The following is a 20,191-nucleotide window of genomic DNA, read 5'->3' on the forward strand; positions in this document are numbered from 1 at the left end:
TGAACATTTAAAAAATTTTTTAAATTTATTTTTGGCTGCACTGGGTCTTTGTTGCTGCGCGCAGGCTTTCTCTAGTTGCGGCGAGCAGGGGCTACTCTGTTGCGGTCCGCGTGCTTCTCATTGTGGTGGCTTCTCTTGTTGCAGAGCACGGGCTCTAGGCGCATGGGCTTCAGTAGTTGCAGCACGCGGCTCAGTAGTTGCAGCATGCGGGCCCTAGGGCGTGTGGGCTTCAGTAGTTGCGGCACACGGGCCCTAGAGTGTGTGGGCTTCAGTAGTTGCGGCACGCGGGCTCTAGAGCATGCGGGCTTCAGCAGTTGTGGCACATGGGTTCAGTAGTTGTGGCTTGCAGGCTCTAGAGTTCAGGCTCAGCAGTTGTGGCACACGGGCTTAGTTGCTTCACAGCATGTGGGATCTTACCGGACCAGGGATTGAACCTGTGTCCCCTGCATCGGCAGGCAGATTCTTAACCACTGTGCCACCAGGGAAGTCCAAAGTGATTTTTTTTTTTTTTTTGGCCATACCACGAGGCTTGCGGGATCCTAGTTCCCCGACCATGGATTGAACCTGTGGAAGTGCAGATTCTTAACCACTGGACCGCCAGGGAAGCCCCCCAGACCTCTTAAAAAGATGGGTTCAGTGCTGCATCATCCCTTCTGGTTCTTGGATGAGAGGCTGTGCTGGTTTTCATGCCTCAGATTCAAACAGAAGGTGGTGTTCCATGGCTTGTCTTTGAAAGATATTGCAAAGGCATTTGGATGGTGTGCTTTTGGCATTGAGGTGTTTCCTTGCAGTGTATCAGTTACAAGCACGTTTAGAAATAGCTGAGCTCCAGTTGATGTCAGAATTCTCATGGAGCAAAACATGCAATGCAGCAGCCCCCAAACCCCAGTAACACAGCGTTCGCGCCCGTATTGCTCCTGTGCTCATCTCAGCTGCTTTGAATCACTGCAGCCGTGCCATGTGGCATTCAAGAAACCCGGCTTCCCCTAACGGCCAGCATAAGACACAGCTCTTGTCGCGTGTCCCATACAGAGGGATGGGGTTTCGGGATGGAGTTTCAGCCCCATTGGATGATGAGGCTGCCAGTGGACAGCTGTGGTCTTGTAGCCTGGGAAGGTTCCACTGTGTCCTGTTCTCTTTGAACAACAGAAGCTTTTTAAAAGAGAAGGGAAATATACTGCATACTGTCCCAAGGCAAGTTTAAGGCTGGTTTAAGGGGGTTAATTTCTTATTAATTCAAATGTGCTTTGGGTATTTCGGTTTAAAACATGGATGTTTCTCCGCTGAAGAGAAAATGTTTACTTCCCCCGCCCCCTTTCTTCCTACCAGACCTGTAGCCACCCAGATCTGGCTACCGTTTGTGCTGAGTGATGAAAAGTTCCCAGAGCAGGCTTTTAAATGGGGCTCTCTTGCCGGGGACGGGGAAAGGCAGCCGTCTGCTTAAGGAGGGCCCCCAGAGCCCCTCTGCGTCTTGGAGGAGAAAGCTGCCTCTGTCCGGGGCCATGTGTGACCAGCTCTTTTACCACAGTAGGACCACAGTGCCCTAACTACACTGTGTTCTGCGCGGGGCAGCTGCCTGCATGTACCCACAGCTGGGGTTGATGAGATCAGGTTCCACTCCGCAGAGCCAGAATAATCAGGACAAGGCACAGAGCACTTCTTTGTAGGCCCAGAGGTGGCATGACTGTCTCCCGCCTTGGCTAGGTCAGCGGAGGCGGAGGACCACAGGGTACTCACGTCTGTGTAAGCTGGAATCCAGTGCTGTGGGTCCACGTGTGGGGCACGACTTCAGCATCTCAGACGCTGTGGAGAGTCCGAAGTCATCCTCTCTAAGAGCTTCTGATCTTGTGGAAATAGGATATATACAGAGAGAAATAGCTGGAAAAAAAAATTACATGTTTGTCTATATTTAGGTGTTCCATTTTGCAGTAAGGATTCCATGTCCATCCCCGACTGCTTCCCCCGTCACCTCAGTGTCATAGACTCCCAACGTGGACTTTTCACCCCAAACTCTCTCAGAGCTCCAGGCCACATTCCATGTCATCCCGGACACCAGTGCCAGCATGTCTCATCAGCACGGCAATGCCTCCAAGTCCCTGCTCATCTTTGCCTTAAACTGCTTCTCCCTCAGCTTGGTGCCTTGTGACCGCCTAGAGGGGTGGGATAGGGAGGGTGGGAGGGAGACGCAAGAGGGAGGAGATATGGGGATATATGTATATGTATAGCTGATTCACTTTGTTATACAGCAGAAACTAACACACCATTGTAAAGAAATTATACTCCAATAAAGATGTTAAAAAAAAAAAAACTTGCTTCTCCTGTTAATTCTCAGACTCCATCCTCAACTCTTTCAGCACTGTCTATGCAGTTTCCATTTTTATGCCTCCCTTAGATTTCCATCACTATAACTCGAGTTCTGGCTCTTTCGTCCTCTGTCTCAAGCCTGGGTGACTAGTTCCTTTTTTACACTTCTTTTAGAGGGTCTGGTGGTGGGTGTGAGATTCCCTCTTGTTGGCAGGGCTGGCAGTTGGGAGGAAGAGATAGATACAGAGTTGGGGGGGAGCCAGGACAAGCTGGAAACTACCAGCCCTTCTGCATTTACCTCTCACCTCAAGGGCAACTGAGAACAAGTTGTAATCCCTCAACACCTCTGCATGTGTATGAATAACTTCTTTCTTCTACTACTCATTTCATATTCCCTGGATATTCAGCAAACCCCTCAGTTGTTTATGGTTTCCAAATCTTTATTCCTGGTTGGGTGACTTCCACTTTCTTTCCTGAAGGTTCTGGAATGGGATTATCAGGGAAGCTGGTGACGAAATCTCTGGAAAGCTATGAGCTCATTGGCTGGTGGGGGGCTTGAAGCCACTCTTGTTCGGCAGGGCTGTCGGTGGGGAGAAGAACTGGGTCTGGAGCAGCACAGAACAAGGACAGGCTGGAACTCTATGGCACCTCCACGTTGGCCTCTCACTGCATTTAACCATGGCAGCCTTGAGTAATGTTTGCTTTCACTTACACCATCCAGATATTATACTAATTTCTTCTGTGGCCACCTCCGCTCTGAAACTGCCCTGGGAAGGGAATCTGGGAAATGTAGTTCTAGTTTGGCCAAGTTGACACCACAGAGCTCTACCTTCTTATTTATATTCATGTTCTTCCTAATAACTGACCCACAAAATGTCCTCGGTACACGTATGAGGAAGGGATGGGGAGAATGAATATGAGATCCAGCCAGTAAAGGAGAGTGAGGATGCCCTGAAAAAGGGGTAGATCTTTCCTTGGGTACGGCACCTTGTACACGCTACTGCATATGGAATTGTATTGCATACATCTAGGGTGAGATTGCTTTCGCTGTTGTCTCTGTAAGCAGAAACTACCTCTGTCTTGTTCCCTCTGATTCCTTGAGGCAGGGACCCAAAAAGGATGAAATGTTTAAGATAGGAGTCTTCAGTTTGGTCTTTTCTCTCCAAACTTCTAAAAAGAACTGGTTCTGGCAAACTAGAGTTGTATACACAACCTGGCTTATTTTGGCTGCTTTGTAAAAGACAGAAGAAATATGACCAGGCTGAATACGGCCATCTGGAAAATGTTCCCGGAAGCATTTTTGAATGCCCAGAATGGAAGTCAGCTTTTCAGGGTTAGCCTATAATCACTTTCTTGCATACAGGCTTAGCAAAAGGAGTTTGGTCCTGGCTAAGAATGCAATGGATTAGCATTAGAAGTAAACATTCACAGGCATGAGAGCTGACCTAGAGGGTAGACTGCTTAATGTAGCAATGTCTGGTATGTTCTATAGGGATGGGGGAAAGAAGGAGCCAGTTTTTGTTGGGCACCAGGCTGGGTGCTCTACTAGTTGGTTAATATGTATCATTTCCTCTCATCTTTGTCACAACCCTATGAGCTGGAGATTAGCTACATTTTGTAGTTGAGGCTGACAGAGTTCGAATCAAGAGCCTCTGGTGGTACAACTAAATGACAGAACCAAAAGCCAGATTAGCCTAGGTCTGTCTGGCTCCAGGGTCCTTGATCTTTCCATGATATCATGGTGCTCTTCAAATCTGTTGATATTATTTTACGTTTCTGGTCCTGAGTTTCTCCATCTGGCTAATCTTGGCGAAATACGTAATCAACTCTGCCAGGGGTTAGGTGTTTCTCTAGGAATGGAGATACTGGAGGGAACCCCAGTCTTCAAATCCACACGTTCTCTGGGACTGGTGTGAGAGGCTTCTAAAGTTGACATGATCCAGAATGTGACACACTGGGCCACGCCCTCCGTTTATTGCCTGACTGTGGGAGTTGAGAGATAGAAGGCTTTACTCCTTCAGGGGCTTCCCTGGTGGTCCAGTGGGTAAGACTCCACGCTCCCAATGCAGGGGGCCCGGGTTTGATCCCTGGTCAGGGAACTAGATCCCGCATGCATGCCGCAACTAAGATCCCGCATGCCGTAATGAAGATCCCGCGTGCTGCAACTAAGACCTGGCGCAGCCTAAATAAATAAATAGATACTAAAAAAAAAAAAAAAAAAAAAAGAAGGCTTTATTCTTCCAGCCTTTAGCCAAGTCAGTGTGGAACTCTCTTGATCCTTCAGCACAAGTTCTTGAACTGAGACAGTCCTGAGGAGCCTGGTTGGCAGCTCCGTTTCTTGGCCCACAGATTGCTTGGTCCTGAATATAGCACCAGGTACTGATAGAATAAGGAAGGGGTTCTACAGCAGAAACCACAGGCTTGGCTACCCGCCTTGGGAGCACTCAGTTCCCATTAGCCTTCGCAAAGGATGTCTAAGGTTCTTGGTCCAGATATCATGCCCCAAAGAAGGTTGCTCCACGCTCAGACCTATTTATAATCCTTTTACTTTTCCCACCAAAACACTACCAAGTAGATGGTGGCCTATGTATCTCTGCAAAGTACGTACACACACACACACACACACACACACACACACATTTTGTTCTTAGCCCAGATCAGGGCAGCACCACCTTGGAGGTAAAATAAATGAAACAAGACTTTGGCTCACTTTTCAAAGCTAGAAAGTGTCATCAACCCACGACAAGTCTCCTCTTATGATTAAAATAATATATAAAAAAATGCATTGCATTTGTGAAAGCAGTTATAATGCAATTTTTTGTCTGATGAATAACCTTAATGTGTTCTGTATCTTGTTAAGTAATCTATCTTTGAAAATCTTGGAGGGACTTCCCTGGTGGTCCAGTGGTTAAGAAACTGCCTTCCAGTGCAGGGGACGCGGGTTCGATCCCTGGTTGGGGAACTAAGATCCCACATGCCATGGGGCAACTAAGCCCCTGCACCACAACTAGAGAGCCCGCGCGCTACAGCTTCTGAGCTTGCGAGCTCCGGAGCCCGCGCGCCATAGCTAGAGAGAAGCCCGCTCACCGCAATGAAAGATCCCGCGTGCCGCAACTAAGACCCGACTAAGCCAAAAATAAATTAATTAATTTAAAAAAAAGAGAAAATCTTGGGTATATTAACATTACATTTTAGTATAATCCAGGAAAAAAGCATAATAATTTCTGGGTGTCAAATGGCTAATAATAAACATTCTAAGGGCAAACTGCTAACTGAGTGAAAGTTTCTTGTGGAGGAAAGAATTTGGGGTCGGGGAGGAAGTCTGACCTTCTGGAGCCTTTTTCCTTTTGGCCGTCACTCCTGTGGGAGTTTAATACATGTGGTCAGAGCATGTCTCCTGCTGTTGGAAGCCCCAGTCTGCAAATACGGGCAATTCTAAGGAACTTCCTGTATCCACAAGGGGCAGCCAAGTCTGTGTCGGGGGAATGGGTAGGAGTGATAATTTGCATATCCCCTGTGGTATAAAGGCTCCCAGGTAACAGATTCCTTCAGTAGTAAAGGAAGTCCAAGGAATCCTGTGGTTATAATGTGCCTGTGCTGCTTCTCTTCGGTGCCTGACCGCTTCTTAGAACCTCGGGAAACCACCAGATCAAGAGCATGCTGTTTGTCCTTAGCACAAGCAGACCTTGGACGCAGTCCCAGTGCAATCATGAACTGCTTGTAGGAAGGTGACAGAACCACCAGGGTAGGCTACAAATCCTCTATTCAGTCTAACACACGTCCCTAGAGAGAATCGCCAGGAAGGCAAGCGTTCATCCTGACTTTGGGAATCCAAGTTCTCTGGACTGAACCTGAGTTCCTCCTATCGCCCCCTCCTTTAAGTGCACCACAATCGCCCCTCCGCATGACTGACGTGACACCACCGCCACCCCCGACTGAGCAAAGTGGACCAAGGCTGAGCCTGGATCTGAAACAGACCTTTGGTCGATTTGGGCTAGGAGCGAGCAGATTCTGTTTGAAACCAGCAGGCACTTTGATTTCTCAATTTGCAACAAAAATTCTTGAGTTGCTTTTTGTTGTTGCCGCTGTTTTGTTGTGAAAGAAAGTCATTCTTACACACAGTTGGCTTTCCTTCAAGGCTAATTGTGCAGTCTGTTCTTTGGGGACACCACATAGCCACATAGCATGCTTAAAATGCATAAAGTTTAGAGGAAGACGGTAATTCTCTGGAGAGCGGATCCTGTGTTTATCCAAGCAAGGCATCTCTGCCTCCTCCCACACCAGTCACTCTCTAGCCAGTTGCATATTTGGTGGAGAGATTTATGGAACTGAACATACAGCTGCAAATTTTCTTTCTTTTTTTTTTTTTTCCCCCAAGAACAGTGTTCTGCTGTCAGGGCTGTTATGCAATAAGCACACACACACAACTTATTTACTCCAGGAATGTCCAAAACTCCTAAGTGGTATCCCTTGCTGAATCTGAGTGTGTGGGTAAACATAAAGCATTCTTTGGATGAAAGGAACTCATTCCATAGACGTAACTAACAAATCTTGACTCAGCTTATGTCTCTGTCTAATATTTTGTTCAAGGACCATCCATGAGTCTAGCTACACTCTACAACTACTTCAGTTCTGAAGCAACTTTGTTAAAGTGAATATCTTAGGGACAGGAGCAGAGATTCTTTAACTGAATTCCACTGCTCTGTTTAAGATTATGCTGATTACTTACTGTGGCTCCTGGATGCTCTATCCATATGGGGTTCTCTTGGATTGGGAAAAATTCTCTCTTATCACCCTGTATTGCTTTTTTATTTTTATGGTTTTTTTAAAATTTTTCTTTTTAAAAAAATTTTCTTTTGGGATTTCCGTGGCGGTCCAGTGATTAAGACTGTGCTTCCACTGCAGGAGGCATGGGTTTGATCCCTGGTTAGGGAACTAAGATCGCTCATCCCGCATGCCACATGGCCAAAAAAACAAAAACAAAAAAAAGTTTTTTTCTTTTTATTTTTTTATTGAAGGATAGTTGATTTACAATAGCATGTTAGTTTCAGGAATACAGCACAGCGATTCTCTTCCCTTATAGGTTATTACAAAATATTGAGTAGAGTTCCTTGTGCTATACAGTAGGTCTATTTTGGTATCTATTTTATATATGGTAGTGTGTATATGTTAATCCCAACCTCCTAATTTATCCTCCATTTAAATTTATCCATTTAAAATAAGTATATTTATTTAAAATTTCTTATCTGAATGAATAACTGCAACTTGACGTCTATTTCCATTTCCCAAACCAGAACCCAAACTGGCTTCCTGGATGTGGACTCGTGCAATGGTTTGTCTCCCTTTCCACAATCTGCATCCATTGGGCTCTTTTGGAGGGAGAGATTGTGCAGGAAGAGGGACAGAAGAGAAAAACAAATATTTATTTAACATTCACTGGCATTAAACACTGGGCTTAGTACTTAAATCAGATTTGATCCTCATAATAAACACGATCCCCATTTTACAATGAGTAAAGTATAACTCAGAGAATTTGGAACTTGGCTAAAGTCACATAACTAGTAAATTATAAAAGTGAGAGTTAAAAAATTTTTTATTGCACTATATAAAAAATGTACAGGGGCTTCCCTGGTGGCGCAGTGGTTGAGAATCTGCCTGCCAATGCAGGGGACACGGGTTCGAGCCCTGGTCTGGGAAGATCCCACACGCCGCGGAGCAACTGGGCCCGTGAGCCACAACTACTGAGCCTGCGCGTCTGGAGCCTGTGCTCCGCAACAAGAGAGGCCGCGATAGTGAGAGGCCCGCGCACCGCGATGAAGAGTGGCCCCCGCTCGCCACAACTAGAGAAAGCCCTCGCACAGAAACACAGACCCAACACAGCCAAAAATAAATAATAAATAAATTAATTAATTTTTAAAAAAATGTACAAATTATTCATGCACATCTCAAACTCTATTACAAAGTAAATTACTAGTGCAACTACTACCTAGGAATTCTAAGACCATGGATTAGTTGTCTACTTCTGAAATTTATATAAATTTATCATATTGCAGTCATCATATTGGGTACATATCTAGGAGTGAAATTGCTAGGTCATAAGTTATGCGTATATGTTACATTTAACTAGAGTAATTGTTCTATCCTTTATTGAAAATGGAGCAGAATAGTCTCCAACTATTATTGAATTGTCTATCCTTTGAATTCTGTGCATTTGGCTTCATGTATTTGGGGGCTTTTTTTTGTTCGGCATATACATTTCGTGTTTGTGCTTGATATATATACTTGTTGGGTATATATGTTTATAATCTTTGTATCTTCCTGATGGATTGAACCTTGTACATTATAAAATGTCCTTTTCTTCAATGCTGACTTTGTCATAAGCCCACGTGTAGGGGTCCAGTTTCTGGACTTTTGATTCTGTTGCGTTGGTCTATATACCTATACTAATACTAATACTACCACCATCTTATAGACTATAATAATAGACTGTAGCTTTATAATATGTCTTTTAGACCTTTGTTGTTGTTATTTACGTATCGAAAACACTTAAGTGCCTGAGAGAGATTCATCTTACACTTCTTCATTTGTACTCTTCTGAATTTCAGTTTACATATCTAAAACTAATGTCTCCTTTGCAAATGTAACGTAAGCAAACTCCTGACCTAGTTCTTGGCACCTAAGTAACCAGTTATTAATAGTAAATGTTGTTCAATCACTAATTAATAGAAGTTATTTGTTTCTCATTGAATTTTAGAGCTGAAAGGTGCTTTAAAGTCTCTAATAAATATACATTTTTTTGCAGCCCAATTGATCAGATGACGAACTAATGCTTGGAGAAGTGAAACAGCATGTTCAAAATGATTCAGCTCTTTGGGTGCAGAGCTGAGACTAGAATTTCTCTCCTGACTCCTAATCCAGTGCTTTCTCCATTGCTCTATGCTTAATTTACCCTTGGGGAGATCCTCACTGGGGAGGCAGGAAGGAAGGAGAGAATGAGTGCATCCCTGGAGATACACTTTTTAGGAAGTCTGTTTTTGCTGTGAATAAGTCAAGCTTTATAGACAAGTGAAGGGTGCCTCACACTGAACTTGGCAACACGCATGCTGTGTTGATCACCTGATACCAACTTTCTCACCCACCTACAGAAGACAGATGGTATATTGAATCTTCTGCTGTCCTGTTTCTATTGTGAAGCGAAGATTGCAACAACAAAAAGGGAATGTGAATGGAATTGGTAATGCCAGTTAAAGGCACAGATTAGGTGATGTAATCACCATGACAAATGGTGTGCCTTGGGGGAGTGTGCTGGCTGAATTATATGCAACATTGTTGCCAGGGGTAATTATACAATCCTCTATTTGTGTTATGTCCTTCCTCCTGGAACCTTTAAAATCTTCATTCAGGAATCATTAACATTCACCTCACTCTAGCAGAAGACTTATAAATAAACATGGTTTTTAAACTTTGGTTGAGGATAATAAGACCTGCCAGGTCTAGCCCAGATGTAAAGATTAGCCTGAGTTATTCTTTTTTTAAAATTTATTTATTTAATTAATTTCTTTTTGGCTGTGTTGGGTCTTCGTTGCTGTGCGCGGGCTTTCTCCAGTTGCAACAAGCAGGGGCTACTCTTCGTTGCAGTGCATGGGCTTCTCATTACAGCGGCCTCTCTTGTTGCAGAGCACGAGCTCTAGGTGCTTGGGCTTCAGTAGTTGTGACACGCGGGTCTCAGCAACCCTGGCTCGCGGGCTCCAGAGCGCAAGCTCAGCAGCTGTGGTGTATGGGCTCAGTTGCTCCGTGGCACGTGGGATCCTCCCGGACCAGGGGTCAAACCCGTGTACCCTGCACTGGCAGGCGGACTCTCAACCACTGCGCCACCAGGGAAGCCCAGAGCCTGAGTTATTCTTAAAAGTAAAAAATGCCCCCTTACCATTCTCCATCGTTTTCTTCCCTGATAATGATGATGATGAAGTGAGCATTGTTCCATTTTTCAAGGATCATAGAAGGAAAAATCAAATGCAGTGTTCTTAAGAAACTTCATTGTGTGTGAGAGGTGCTTAGATACCATACTGAGGTGTTTATCCATGTGGTGTCAGTGCCAATTTTAGGGGAGCTGATTATCTATTACTTAGGAGGCAAGGTAGCCTAGGGCTTAAGTATACAAGTTTGGAGTCAAAATCTGGGCTCCACCACTTACTAGCTTTGTGAACTTGGGCCAGTTACTTTATTTCTCTGTACCCTCGACTGTGAGATAATAATAATAATAATAACAATAATAATCATCATCATACCTGCCTCATAGGATATGTTGGGAATTTTATATGAGAATACACATGTAAAGAACTTTGGAAAAATATTAGGTGGTCCCGTTAGCAATTAGAGCACTGCCCATGCTGACTGGCAAGTTGTAACCTGAGAAGTGGTCCAGGTATATGGATCAAATGGCTAGGCTTTCCCATGGTGGATAACAAAGAAAAGAAATTAAAAATCATCCATAAAAAGATAGTTCTCTATTTAAATATTTATGCTATTGCTTTCACAGCCTCTCATGTCAGATTATGAAAGCCATGGTGTATGATTTGGAGCAAGGTTTAAAGAAATAGGAACAATCAAAATATACCTTTTTTCTTTCTAAACTTCAGCAGCTTTCAAATATTTCTTAATCTACTCACGACTTTTGTTAATCTGGTTCACCCTCCGTCTTCTTTTACTTTGGATACTTTGGCTGTCAAAAAGCCTCAAGCTTCATTCTCAGCAGGTCTGGTTGTGGGCTGTATTTGCCACATTAACAGTTGACATTGGTGGCTCGCACATGGCTTTAAAAATATGTGTGGTAACATGGCAGCAGGTTTGGTTATTTGGGGTATTGCATTTTGAGCAATTTGGATATTATCTCTGATAATAGTTCTAAACGTAAGCATTTTATACATTGTTATTATTAATTTTAAAGTCTAGAAGATAGCAAAATTTGGCTCTAAAAATGAAATAGACTTCAGGCAAGTAATAATTATAATAAAATCTGAAATGTCAGCCCCCTTCTTGTATTTGAGGTGGTTAATTCTCAAACCATAGAATGTATTATCATAATACTAACAGGAATGGGATGAGCACATAAACTAACTTTTGGTACAAAAAATTCTGGTGGATACTTTACAGCATTGGTTTTTCAACATTGTGCTGTAGCAGAATCACCTGATATGCTTAATGAAAGTGCAGATTCTTGGGACCCACCCCCTGAAAAGTCGGATTTGGTAGGTCTTGGGTAAGATCTGAGAATTCACATTTTCAACAAGCCCTCAAAGGTGACTTATATTTGCACTACAGTTTGAGAGCCACTCTTTTATATTTGGATACACTTTTCACTTAGGCACTGAACAGTGAAAATGGTTTAAATAATGTTGACTGAATGTGTAGCTGAAACTTCTAACATGTAACTGGCTCAAAATAAGCTTCCTCATTAATTAGTGCATTTCCTGTCATAAGTAGCGTTCAAGTAAGAAAGGTTGGTTGCCTGGCAGGGATTTGTAGAGGAGAGTTCTACTTTCAGTGGGAGCTCGATTAGGGTGATCTCTAGAATACATCTGAGGGTTCTACTTGATTAAGAATTTAAGTATTAACTTGCCCTTAATATCTTGGTTCTGCTTTCTGTATCATTTGATTGGACAAGCTTCCATCTCCTACTCACCAGGACTCAGCCCTTCCTGATTATTTTCTGTATCTGTCTGGGTCTATCTTTTTTCTCCTTATGACTCTTTCTGTCTCCGAAATTTTATCTGCCTTGGTCTCTGTCTTGCTAAATGTTTTATTATTTTCAGGGAAAGCCTGAAGCAGCCTTACCTTCCAATCCTTTCTCCTTCAAGATCAGAAAGAAAAAAAAAAAAAAAAAAAACAGAGAAAAGCTAGAGTAGCTTTCACATGAATGCAGCCATTTCAGGGATGCAAGTGACTTGGTGAATACAGATTTCCATGGCAGTGAGAAGACACTTAGGTAATCATAGGTGTAGTGTTTCTCCTCAATCTCACTCCCACTTTGGTTGAAACAATCAAATGACTGTGATGGAATTCCAGCCATACAAGAACTGATGTGCAATTGCATCATCCCACAGGCGCTCAATCTGTTCAGAGGGTTAGTGTACATCTGCCAGCACTGGCTCAGGGAGAGGAATTAGAGGCAAGATTATTTAGTCGCTTTGGCTCCTTATCAGGAAGGAGCCTGGAGTTCAGCCTAGGTGTTTATCCCAACGTGATCACACCCTGAAACGTATGAGTCCTGCCTCCCTCTTCCTGTTAACTCTTATTGGACCTACTCTGGGTTTTAGACCTTTTCTTCACTGCCCGGATGCTCAGAGACATCACTTACCCATGACTTATGAAGGCTTGGTTCTTCCCTTTCATTAAGGATAATGTCCTCTACATCTCTTCTTTCTAAAGTGAAGGTACCCTCCTTTTTGTAGGAGACGAGTTCAGAGCAGCTATAGGAGCTCATGACAGCTCTTTTCAGCGAACTTGGGACATGAGGAAATTGCATTCAAACCTTTGAAAACAAATCTGAGAAAGATAATTATAAGCAGAAGAAAAGCATCACAACCTCACTCGAATTCTCATTATCCCCTCTGGGTGGCGTCTAAGTCCCCCACCCCAGATAGGAGGTAATAGGTATCTAAGGTGGGTCTATTCAGAGGCCATCACATGTTCTGTGTGTTTGTGCTTTTTAATGTAGTAGAGAAATAATTTTCCCCCAGGCCGTGTGCTTCCTGTTGTTACTTGGGTGTTGATTTTCAGAACATAGTGTACCATAGATGCTAATTCAAAGTCCATTAAAACTGAATACATTACATAGTAATACCTGCATTTCTAGATCATTTTGCACATTTTTAGTAACAGGATATTAGAACTGCTGGAACCACAGCAGTTGTTGGGACCACTTAGGGAGAGATGATGTCTTTCTAACAGCCTGACTCTAAAATTACTACCTTGAATATAAGCATGATAAGTGTTTGAAAGGCCTTTTTTTTTTTTCTTGCCTCATTCAAGGAAAAAAAATTGAAATAAATGTCTCAATTTACATATTGTTAGGATTTTAAGTGACACAAAAAGCAGCCCAACCTTAACTGAGTAAAAACCTTCTTAATGAAGTTGGAAGAGCCTAAACATCAACACCACAAGGTATTTGAGCGAACCCAGACTCTTTAATTAACAGTTAAAGCCAAGAGAGAAAACACTTGTTTTCCACTGTTCTCTGCATTCCTCAGAACTTGCATATTGTACTTTATAAATTTGTATTTATGTCAGGCTGTAGAGTCATGGAGTTCAAATTCCAGATGAGGCACTTAGTTGTGTGCCCTTGAGCAAATAACTTAACCTCTCTGATATTCAGTTTGTTCTTAAGGATTGTATTGATGAGCATGGGTTGCCAATGACAGAAACCAGCTATCATTAAAAAAAAGAAAGAAAAAGAAATTGATTAGAAGGATATCAAGAATATAAGGGAATCAAAGGCAGGTCTAGAGAACTAGATAACCTATGATGGGGTTCCATCCTGATAAACCCATTGTAAATTGAAAATATCTGTAAGTCAAAAATGCACTTAATACACTTAACCTAGGGAACATCATAGCTTAGTCTATCTTATTTTAAACATGCTCAGAACACTTATATTAGCCTACAGCTGGGCAAAATCATCTAACACAAATCCTGTTTTGTAATAGAGTGTTGACTATCTCATATAATTTATGGAATACTGTATTGAAAGTGAAAAACAGAACGGTTGTAAGTGTATCGATTGTTTACCTTGTGATCGCCTGGCTGAGTCGGAGCTGGGACTGGCTTCTTTCACTTAGCAGAATGTTTTCCAGGTTCAGCCATGTCGTAACATGTAGTTGGTTCCATTTTATTGCTGAATCATATTCCATTGTATGGATATACCAAATTTTATTTCCCCTTTCATCAGCTGTTAAACATTTGGGGTCCATCAGTTTTGAAGCACCAAGCCTTCCTCTCTTAAGCTCTCTCTCTGGTGGCCCCAGATCAGGGATCACAGACTCAAATGTCTCTCAGCTAGGTGTAAGAAAAATAGGAAGTGGTGAGGACCACGGCAAACGAGAGAACGTGTGCCCATCTAGAAAGGGCAGCCCCTATGGAGCCATTGCCAAGTGGCCATCCAGGCCTGGTATTGTTAGATCTTCAGATTGTTCCAGAGAAGCCAGAATCTAGATTTTTATGTGAAAATTTTCTAATTTTTAAATGTTGGTCGATTGAAACCAACACTACGTGGGAGAGAGAGAATACAATTCTGGTCAAGACTAAATGCTGCAGGTGATCCCTGAGTGATGCAGAGACGTCTCATCTTCGGGAGCCTGTGAAGGGTCAGCTAGAGTGTGAGCTTACCAGGCAACTTCTGCACTCTCCTTGGGCAACACAAAAAGGCTGTTCATCCCTTTGGAGAAAAGAAGGACCCGTCTAAAGTCAACACTCTGGATTGGGTGGGGGTGGAATTCCTCTCATTCTTTGGCTCAAGAGCATGCTGGAGTAGAAAACACAAAACTCCAGCAAATGTCTACATTGAATTTGTGCTAAATTGTCCTGCAAATTACACTTGTAGCCTGTTTCAGGATGGATTCGGACCTGCATGCGTGACCTTGATTCTGACTACGACTTCAACCATGGTTGAGAACTGCTGATTCTGTACAAGATGTGCTCTGATGGAAAAAAAAAAAAATGTGCCCTCAATTCATGGTGACAGATTTGTGGAAATAGGAAAAGAAAAACAGAGGTCGGTGTCCTTATGTAGAACGACACCATAGTATTATAAGTTCGGGAGTGGAAAATATTGAGGCTTCTGACAACAGCGAGTGTTTATTGAGTAAATAACCACTGTGCTTGCCACTGTCCACTTTCCATTCTGTTTTGCACGTGACCTTGAAAAAAGTGGGTATTTTTAAAGGGAATAGAAGTTCATTGAAGCTAGTATTGGTGTAGGGCTTGATATTTGCAAAAAAGGTTTTCAATTCATTAATTTGAACCTGTGAGGATAAGCATTTTTACCTAACTCTCTTTTGTAAATGATGTCATTGAGGCATAGAGGCAAATGACTTTATTAAGATCATCCAGGGAATTCCCTGGCAGTCCAGTGGTTAGGACTCCTCGCTGTTAGGCAGTTAGGACTGCCGAGGGCCCGGGTTCAATTCCTAGTCGGGGAACTAAGATTCCCACAAGCTATGCGGACAAAAAAAAAAAAAAAAAAAATGATCATCCAGCAAAGGAGCCTAGGACTTAAATCCATATCACTGGATTCCAAATCCTTCATCTTTTCCACAGATTCACAGCTGCCCTTTTAATACGTTCCACTTTTGGTTTATCGAAGTAATAGGCACAGATATCTTTAGACTTAATACAGTATTTTATGTATTTTATTTCATACTTACATTTAAAATATAACATGTAATTTATATTTCATATTAGTTATATTTTATATTTGTTATATTTGTTAATACGGTGTCTGAGTTTCTATTGATATTGCCCACTCAGAAAACAATAAAAGGAAACAGTGATTTTCAAGTGTTTTAAGTATTTTCACATTCTTTGTGTTGTCAACACTAAATTTATTAATAAATAATTGGGAGCAGGTGTGCACCTTAATTCTCTAAGACATTACACTTAAAGAAGTATGATGATGAGAACAACAGTTATGGGACACATTGTTACCGAATTGGTTGGACGGACCCTCACTTGGGCCCTGGCCCTGGCCAGAACCCCCTGCCTCTGCGGGTAAGGCTATTTGTCCGTTCGGATTCCACAGCCAATAACAAAACCAACGCTGAGACAGAAAGAGCACAAGCTTTATTCAGAGGCCAGAGAATGGAGAGTCGGGAACTTAGTTTGCAAATCACCTTCTCACCGGACTTGGGCCGGGATACCTCTGATATAAAGGGGAGGGGTTAGGGGGAGGGAATTCATTACTTCTCTGAAAACAGGGGTGTAGTTTGCTCAGAACCGGGGCAACATCCCTTTTCAGTCCTAATACGGATTCCTCTTGTTGTTGTCATGGCAATTGTCAACTGTAATGGTATTGGTGGGTGTGTCATTTAGCTTGCTATCATATTACAATGAGCGTATAATGAGGTTCAGCGTCTGCTGAAGGTCAGGTCTTCTGCCATCTTGCATTTGGCTGGTTCTAACCAGTTCCGGTGGGTTCTTGTTTTTCTCTTCTGGTGGTTTCCTATAAGATAACGATAACACTTCTCCACAGCTGCAGCTTATGTTCCCTTAAGGAAGGGGGTGGGTTAGAGCTCGAAGCTAACAGCCATGAAAACAACTGCATTAACTTAATCAACCTCAGCCATCTCCTTTCCTCCCCCTCTCTCCAACTTCTGTCCCTTCCCTTTTGTCTTCTTTTCTCTTTTTTTCTTTAATTAATTAATTTTAATTTTTGGCTGTGTTGGGTCTTTGTTGCTGTGCGTGGGCTTTCTCTAGTTGCCGCGAGTGGGGGCTACTCTTTGTTGAGGTGCACAGGCTTCTGTGGCTTCTCTTGTTGCGGAGCACGGGCTCTAGGTGCGTGGGCTTCAGTAGTTGCAGCACGCGGGCTCAGTCGTTGTGGCTCGCAGGCTCTCGAGCACAGGCTCAGTAGTTGTGGCACACGGGCTTAGTTGCTCCGCGGCATGTGGGATCTTCCCGGGCCAGGGATTGTGTCTCCTGCATTGGCAGGCGGATTCTCAACCACTGCGCCATCAGAGAAGTCCCCTTTTTATTTTCTTATTTTCCCAATAAATGAAGAAATAATTTATAGGAAGCCAGAAATCCTTCAGGCTCAATCCTAATTGTGCTTTTTTTGCTTAATACATTATTCATTCATTTCATTCAACAATGAATATTTATTGATTATTTTATTTCATCTCCTATTGCTGCTGTAACAAATTAACAAACTTGGTAACTTAAAACAACACAAATTTATTATCTTATAGTTCTGGAGTCAAAGGTCTAAAATAAAGGTATCAGTAGGTCTGCATTCCTTCTGTAGGTTCTGAGGGGAGAATCCATTTCCTTACCTTTTTCAACTTCTAGGGGCCACCTGCATCCCTCAGCTCCTAGCCCCTTCCTCATATCACTCTTGCTTCTGTTGTCACATCTCCTGATTCTGCCTGTGACTTTTTTGTCTCCTTCTTATAAGTACCCTTGTGATTACATTGGGCCCACCTGGATAACCCCTATGTTAAAATCAGCTGATTAGCAGTCCAGTTCCATCTGCAACCTTAATTCCTTGTCGCCATGTCAACTAATATATTCACAGGTTCTGGGGATTAGGACATGGATATCTTTGGGGGGTGGGGGTATCATTCAGCTCACCACCAGTGCCTACTATGTGCCAAGCACCTTACAGATTTATATGCTGTTTGATTCTGTTTTGCTGATTAGAAGTACGTATCACCGACAGCTGGAGATCTGTGTATCTCTCCATTTCTCTATTTGAGTGACATAAACAAATCATTCCTGTCCAGTGTGCACTCTTCAGACACACAACAGATATACCATCTGTTAATCTGTGTCAGCTAAATGGAAACTACCCAGCATCTGATGCCACCACCAACCTCAAGAGAAGCCCCTCCATTTGAGGCAGTAGCTGTGATCAGTATTATGTTCACTATGACACATCCAAAGTGGCCGCTCGTTACTGAATAATGCTTTTAAATTTTTTATTGTAATTATCTGTCCTATCATAGGTAAACTAATACTCAGTTTAAAAGCTGACCTTTGTTGGCCTCATCCATTTTTGTAAGGATGGGAAATAGGGAAATGTGTGGAATTTATCATCTCAACTGGGACACCATGGCAGGTGAAAGGAGAAACTATTAATAATCATGCAGGAATAATAGGTATAAAAGAAGACTGTTTGGGGAACACGAGGACATAGAATCTCCCTATAAACTGAGTCCAAATGAACAGTAACAGCCACAAACACTGTGATTATAAAAAAGTATTGAGTACCGCATAGGTTCAGAGCACTGGAGTAGAAGCTTTACGCCCTTGACCTCATTTAATTCTTACAACAATCTTAGAAGGTAGATATTATGATTATTAATCATCCCTATTTTAGAGCTGAGGGAAATGAAGCTCAGGAATTTAAATACCTAGCTTAAGCTAGTAAGTTGCTGAGTTGGGATTTAAACCCAAGGTGGTAAAACGACAAACCAAATGCTTTTTCTATTATACTGCCTTCCAGGAATAGTATAGTTTCTTGGAAATTGTTAAATTGCAGTTGCTGGCTGGGTACACTTGCGTACCAATGTAGGAAGTTACCTGTTAAAGATGCACAATGTCTTTATTCTAGGTCTATGAAAAACCAGGAGCTCTAAGAGATGCTTTTTTTTTTCTTTGAATATGCATAGTTTATTTTTTTTTAATTTTTATTGGAGTATAGTTGATTTACAATGTTGTATTAGTTTCTGCTGTACAGCAAAGTGAATCAGTTATACATATACATATATCAACTCTTTTTTTAGATTCTTTCTCCCGTATAGGTCATTACAGAGTATTGAGTAGAGTTCTCTGTGCCATATAGTAGGCCCTTTTTTGCAGATTCCACATGTAAGCGATATCTCATGATACTTGTCTTCCTCTGTCTGACTTACTTCACTCAGTATGAGAATCTCTAGGTCCTTCCATGTTGCTGCAGATGGAAGCGGGGAGTCCTAACCACTGGACCGCTAGGGAATTCAAGAGATGCTTTTTCTTTGTCCTTCCTTCAGGTCTGTCAGTTCGTCGTCTCTGTAAATGGGCTTAACGTGCTGCACGTTGACTACCGGACGGTGAGCAACCTGATTCTGACGGGCCCACGGACGATTGTGATGGAGGTCATGGAGGAGTTAGAGTGCTGAGAGGGCAGCCCTCCCAGCCCATCCCGTGGCCTGCGGAGGATCAAAGGCAGAACAACACAAAGCTCTGCAATGACAAGACTTCTGTATACCTGGATGGCTTTGGACATACAGATCTTTTCTCCGTACATACACATCTTAATTTGAGTTTCACACACTGTTTCCCTGTTGAATGTGGAAGAACCGGGTAATACATCTTTTTAAAAAAAAACAGCAAAAAAACGACTTAGGTCAGTGTAGAAAAAGTTTGAGAAACAGGATTTTTTTTTACATAGTAGCATTGCCTTACTCAATTTCCATTTGCAGTTCTCATCCATTGTTTTATATCTTAGTTTGCAGAAAGTTGTTGAAATGCTTCTCTTGCCAAAACAGCGATGTGCTAAAATCCCCTTCACAGGAGTCAATAAAGTAGTTTTTACAGACTTTAAGTTGTACTGTCACCAAATGAGCATGGAACTGTTTATTAGAAGATCTAGATTTCACCAAATTTCAAATTAAAACAACATCCAAAGGAATAGTACTTGTTAATTAGCATTTTGAAGGTTGTAAATCATTCAGTGCTTAAAAGCCATCAAATTTTTGACTTTTTCTTAATTCCTGCCTTTAGTATCAACTTTTCACTTAACATGTGTTTTCAGTTATGGCATTGGTCAAAAACCAAAAACCTTATGATGGTATGGGTGGGGTAGATAGGGAGATAACTACTTAAAACTATGTGCTCTGTTTTCTCTTTCTGAGCCTACATCATTTTGTTCTATCAGTCAGCAACAGCAGCTTTCTAGAAATAATCCTGAATATGTTGAATGTCAAAACAGACAAGTTTGTATATACACATGTAATTCAGAATCACGCCTCTGGCAAGATTTCACTTTGAAGTTGTCCCTTTTTAGGTGAAGTATTCTAGAACTTGGCCCATATATGATAAAACTTGAAACTAAATTGCCTTATTGGCCTGAATTTTCACTAGCTTTCTAGTGTGACATATTCTAAGGACATGACATGTTGCTTATTTGGCAGGATTA

The 20,191-nt window shown here is 42.2% G+C and overlaps 1 protein-coding gene across 2 annotated transcripts in view; it reads left to right on the plus strand.

The window, feature by feature from the left end:
* DEPTOR (DEP domain containing MTOR interacting protein) overlaps positions 1 to 19,696 on the plus strand; it is a 148,079-nt gene extending 128,383 nt beyond the window's left edge. The window contains exon 9 of one of the 2 annotated variants that reach the window (XM_068525539.1): positions 19,044 to 19,696. In XM_068525539.1, the coding sequence (XP_068381640.1) occupies positions 19,044 to 19,172 (129 nt within the window). In that variant the 3' untranslated portion in view covers positions 19,173 to 19,696. Of the gene's footprint in view, positions 1 to 1,913; positions 2,146 to 19,043 lie in introns of those variants that run through there. The other variant, XM_068525540.1, reaches the window with a different exon arrangement.
* The last annotated feature ends 495 nt before the right edge of the window (positions 19,697 to 20,191 follow it).

This window comes from Eschrichtius robustus, chromosome 17 (genome assembly GCF_028021215.1).
Source record: "Eschrichtius robustus isolate mEscRob2 chromosome 17, mEscRob2.pri, whole genome shotgun sequence".
NCBI classification, from domain to species: domain Eukaryota; kingdom Metazoa; phylum Chordata; class Mammalia; order Artiodactyla; family Eschrichtiidae; genus Eschrichtius; species Eschrichtius robustus.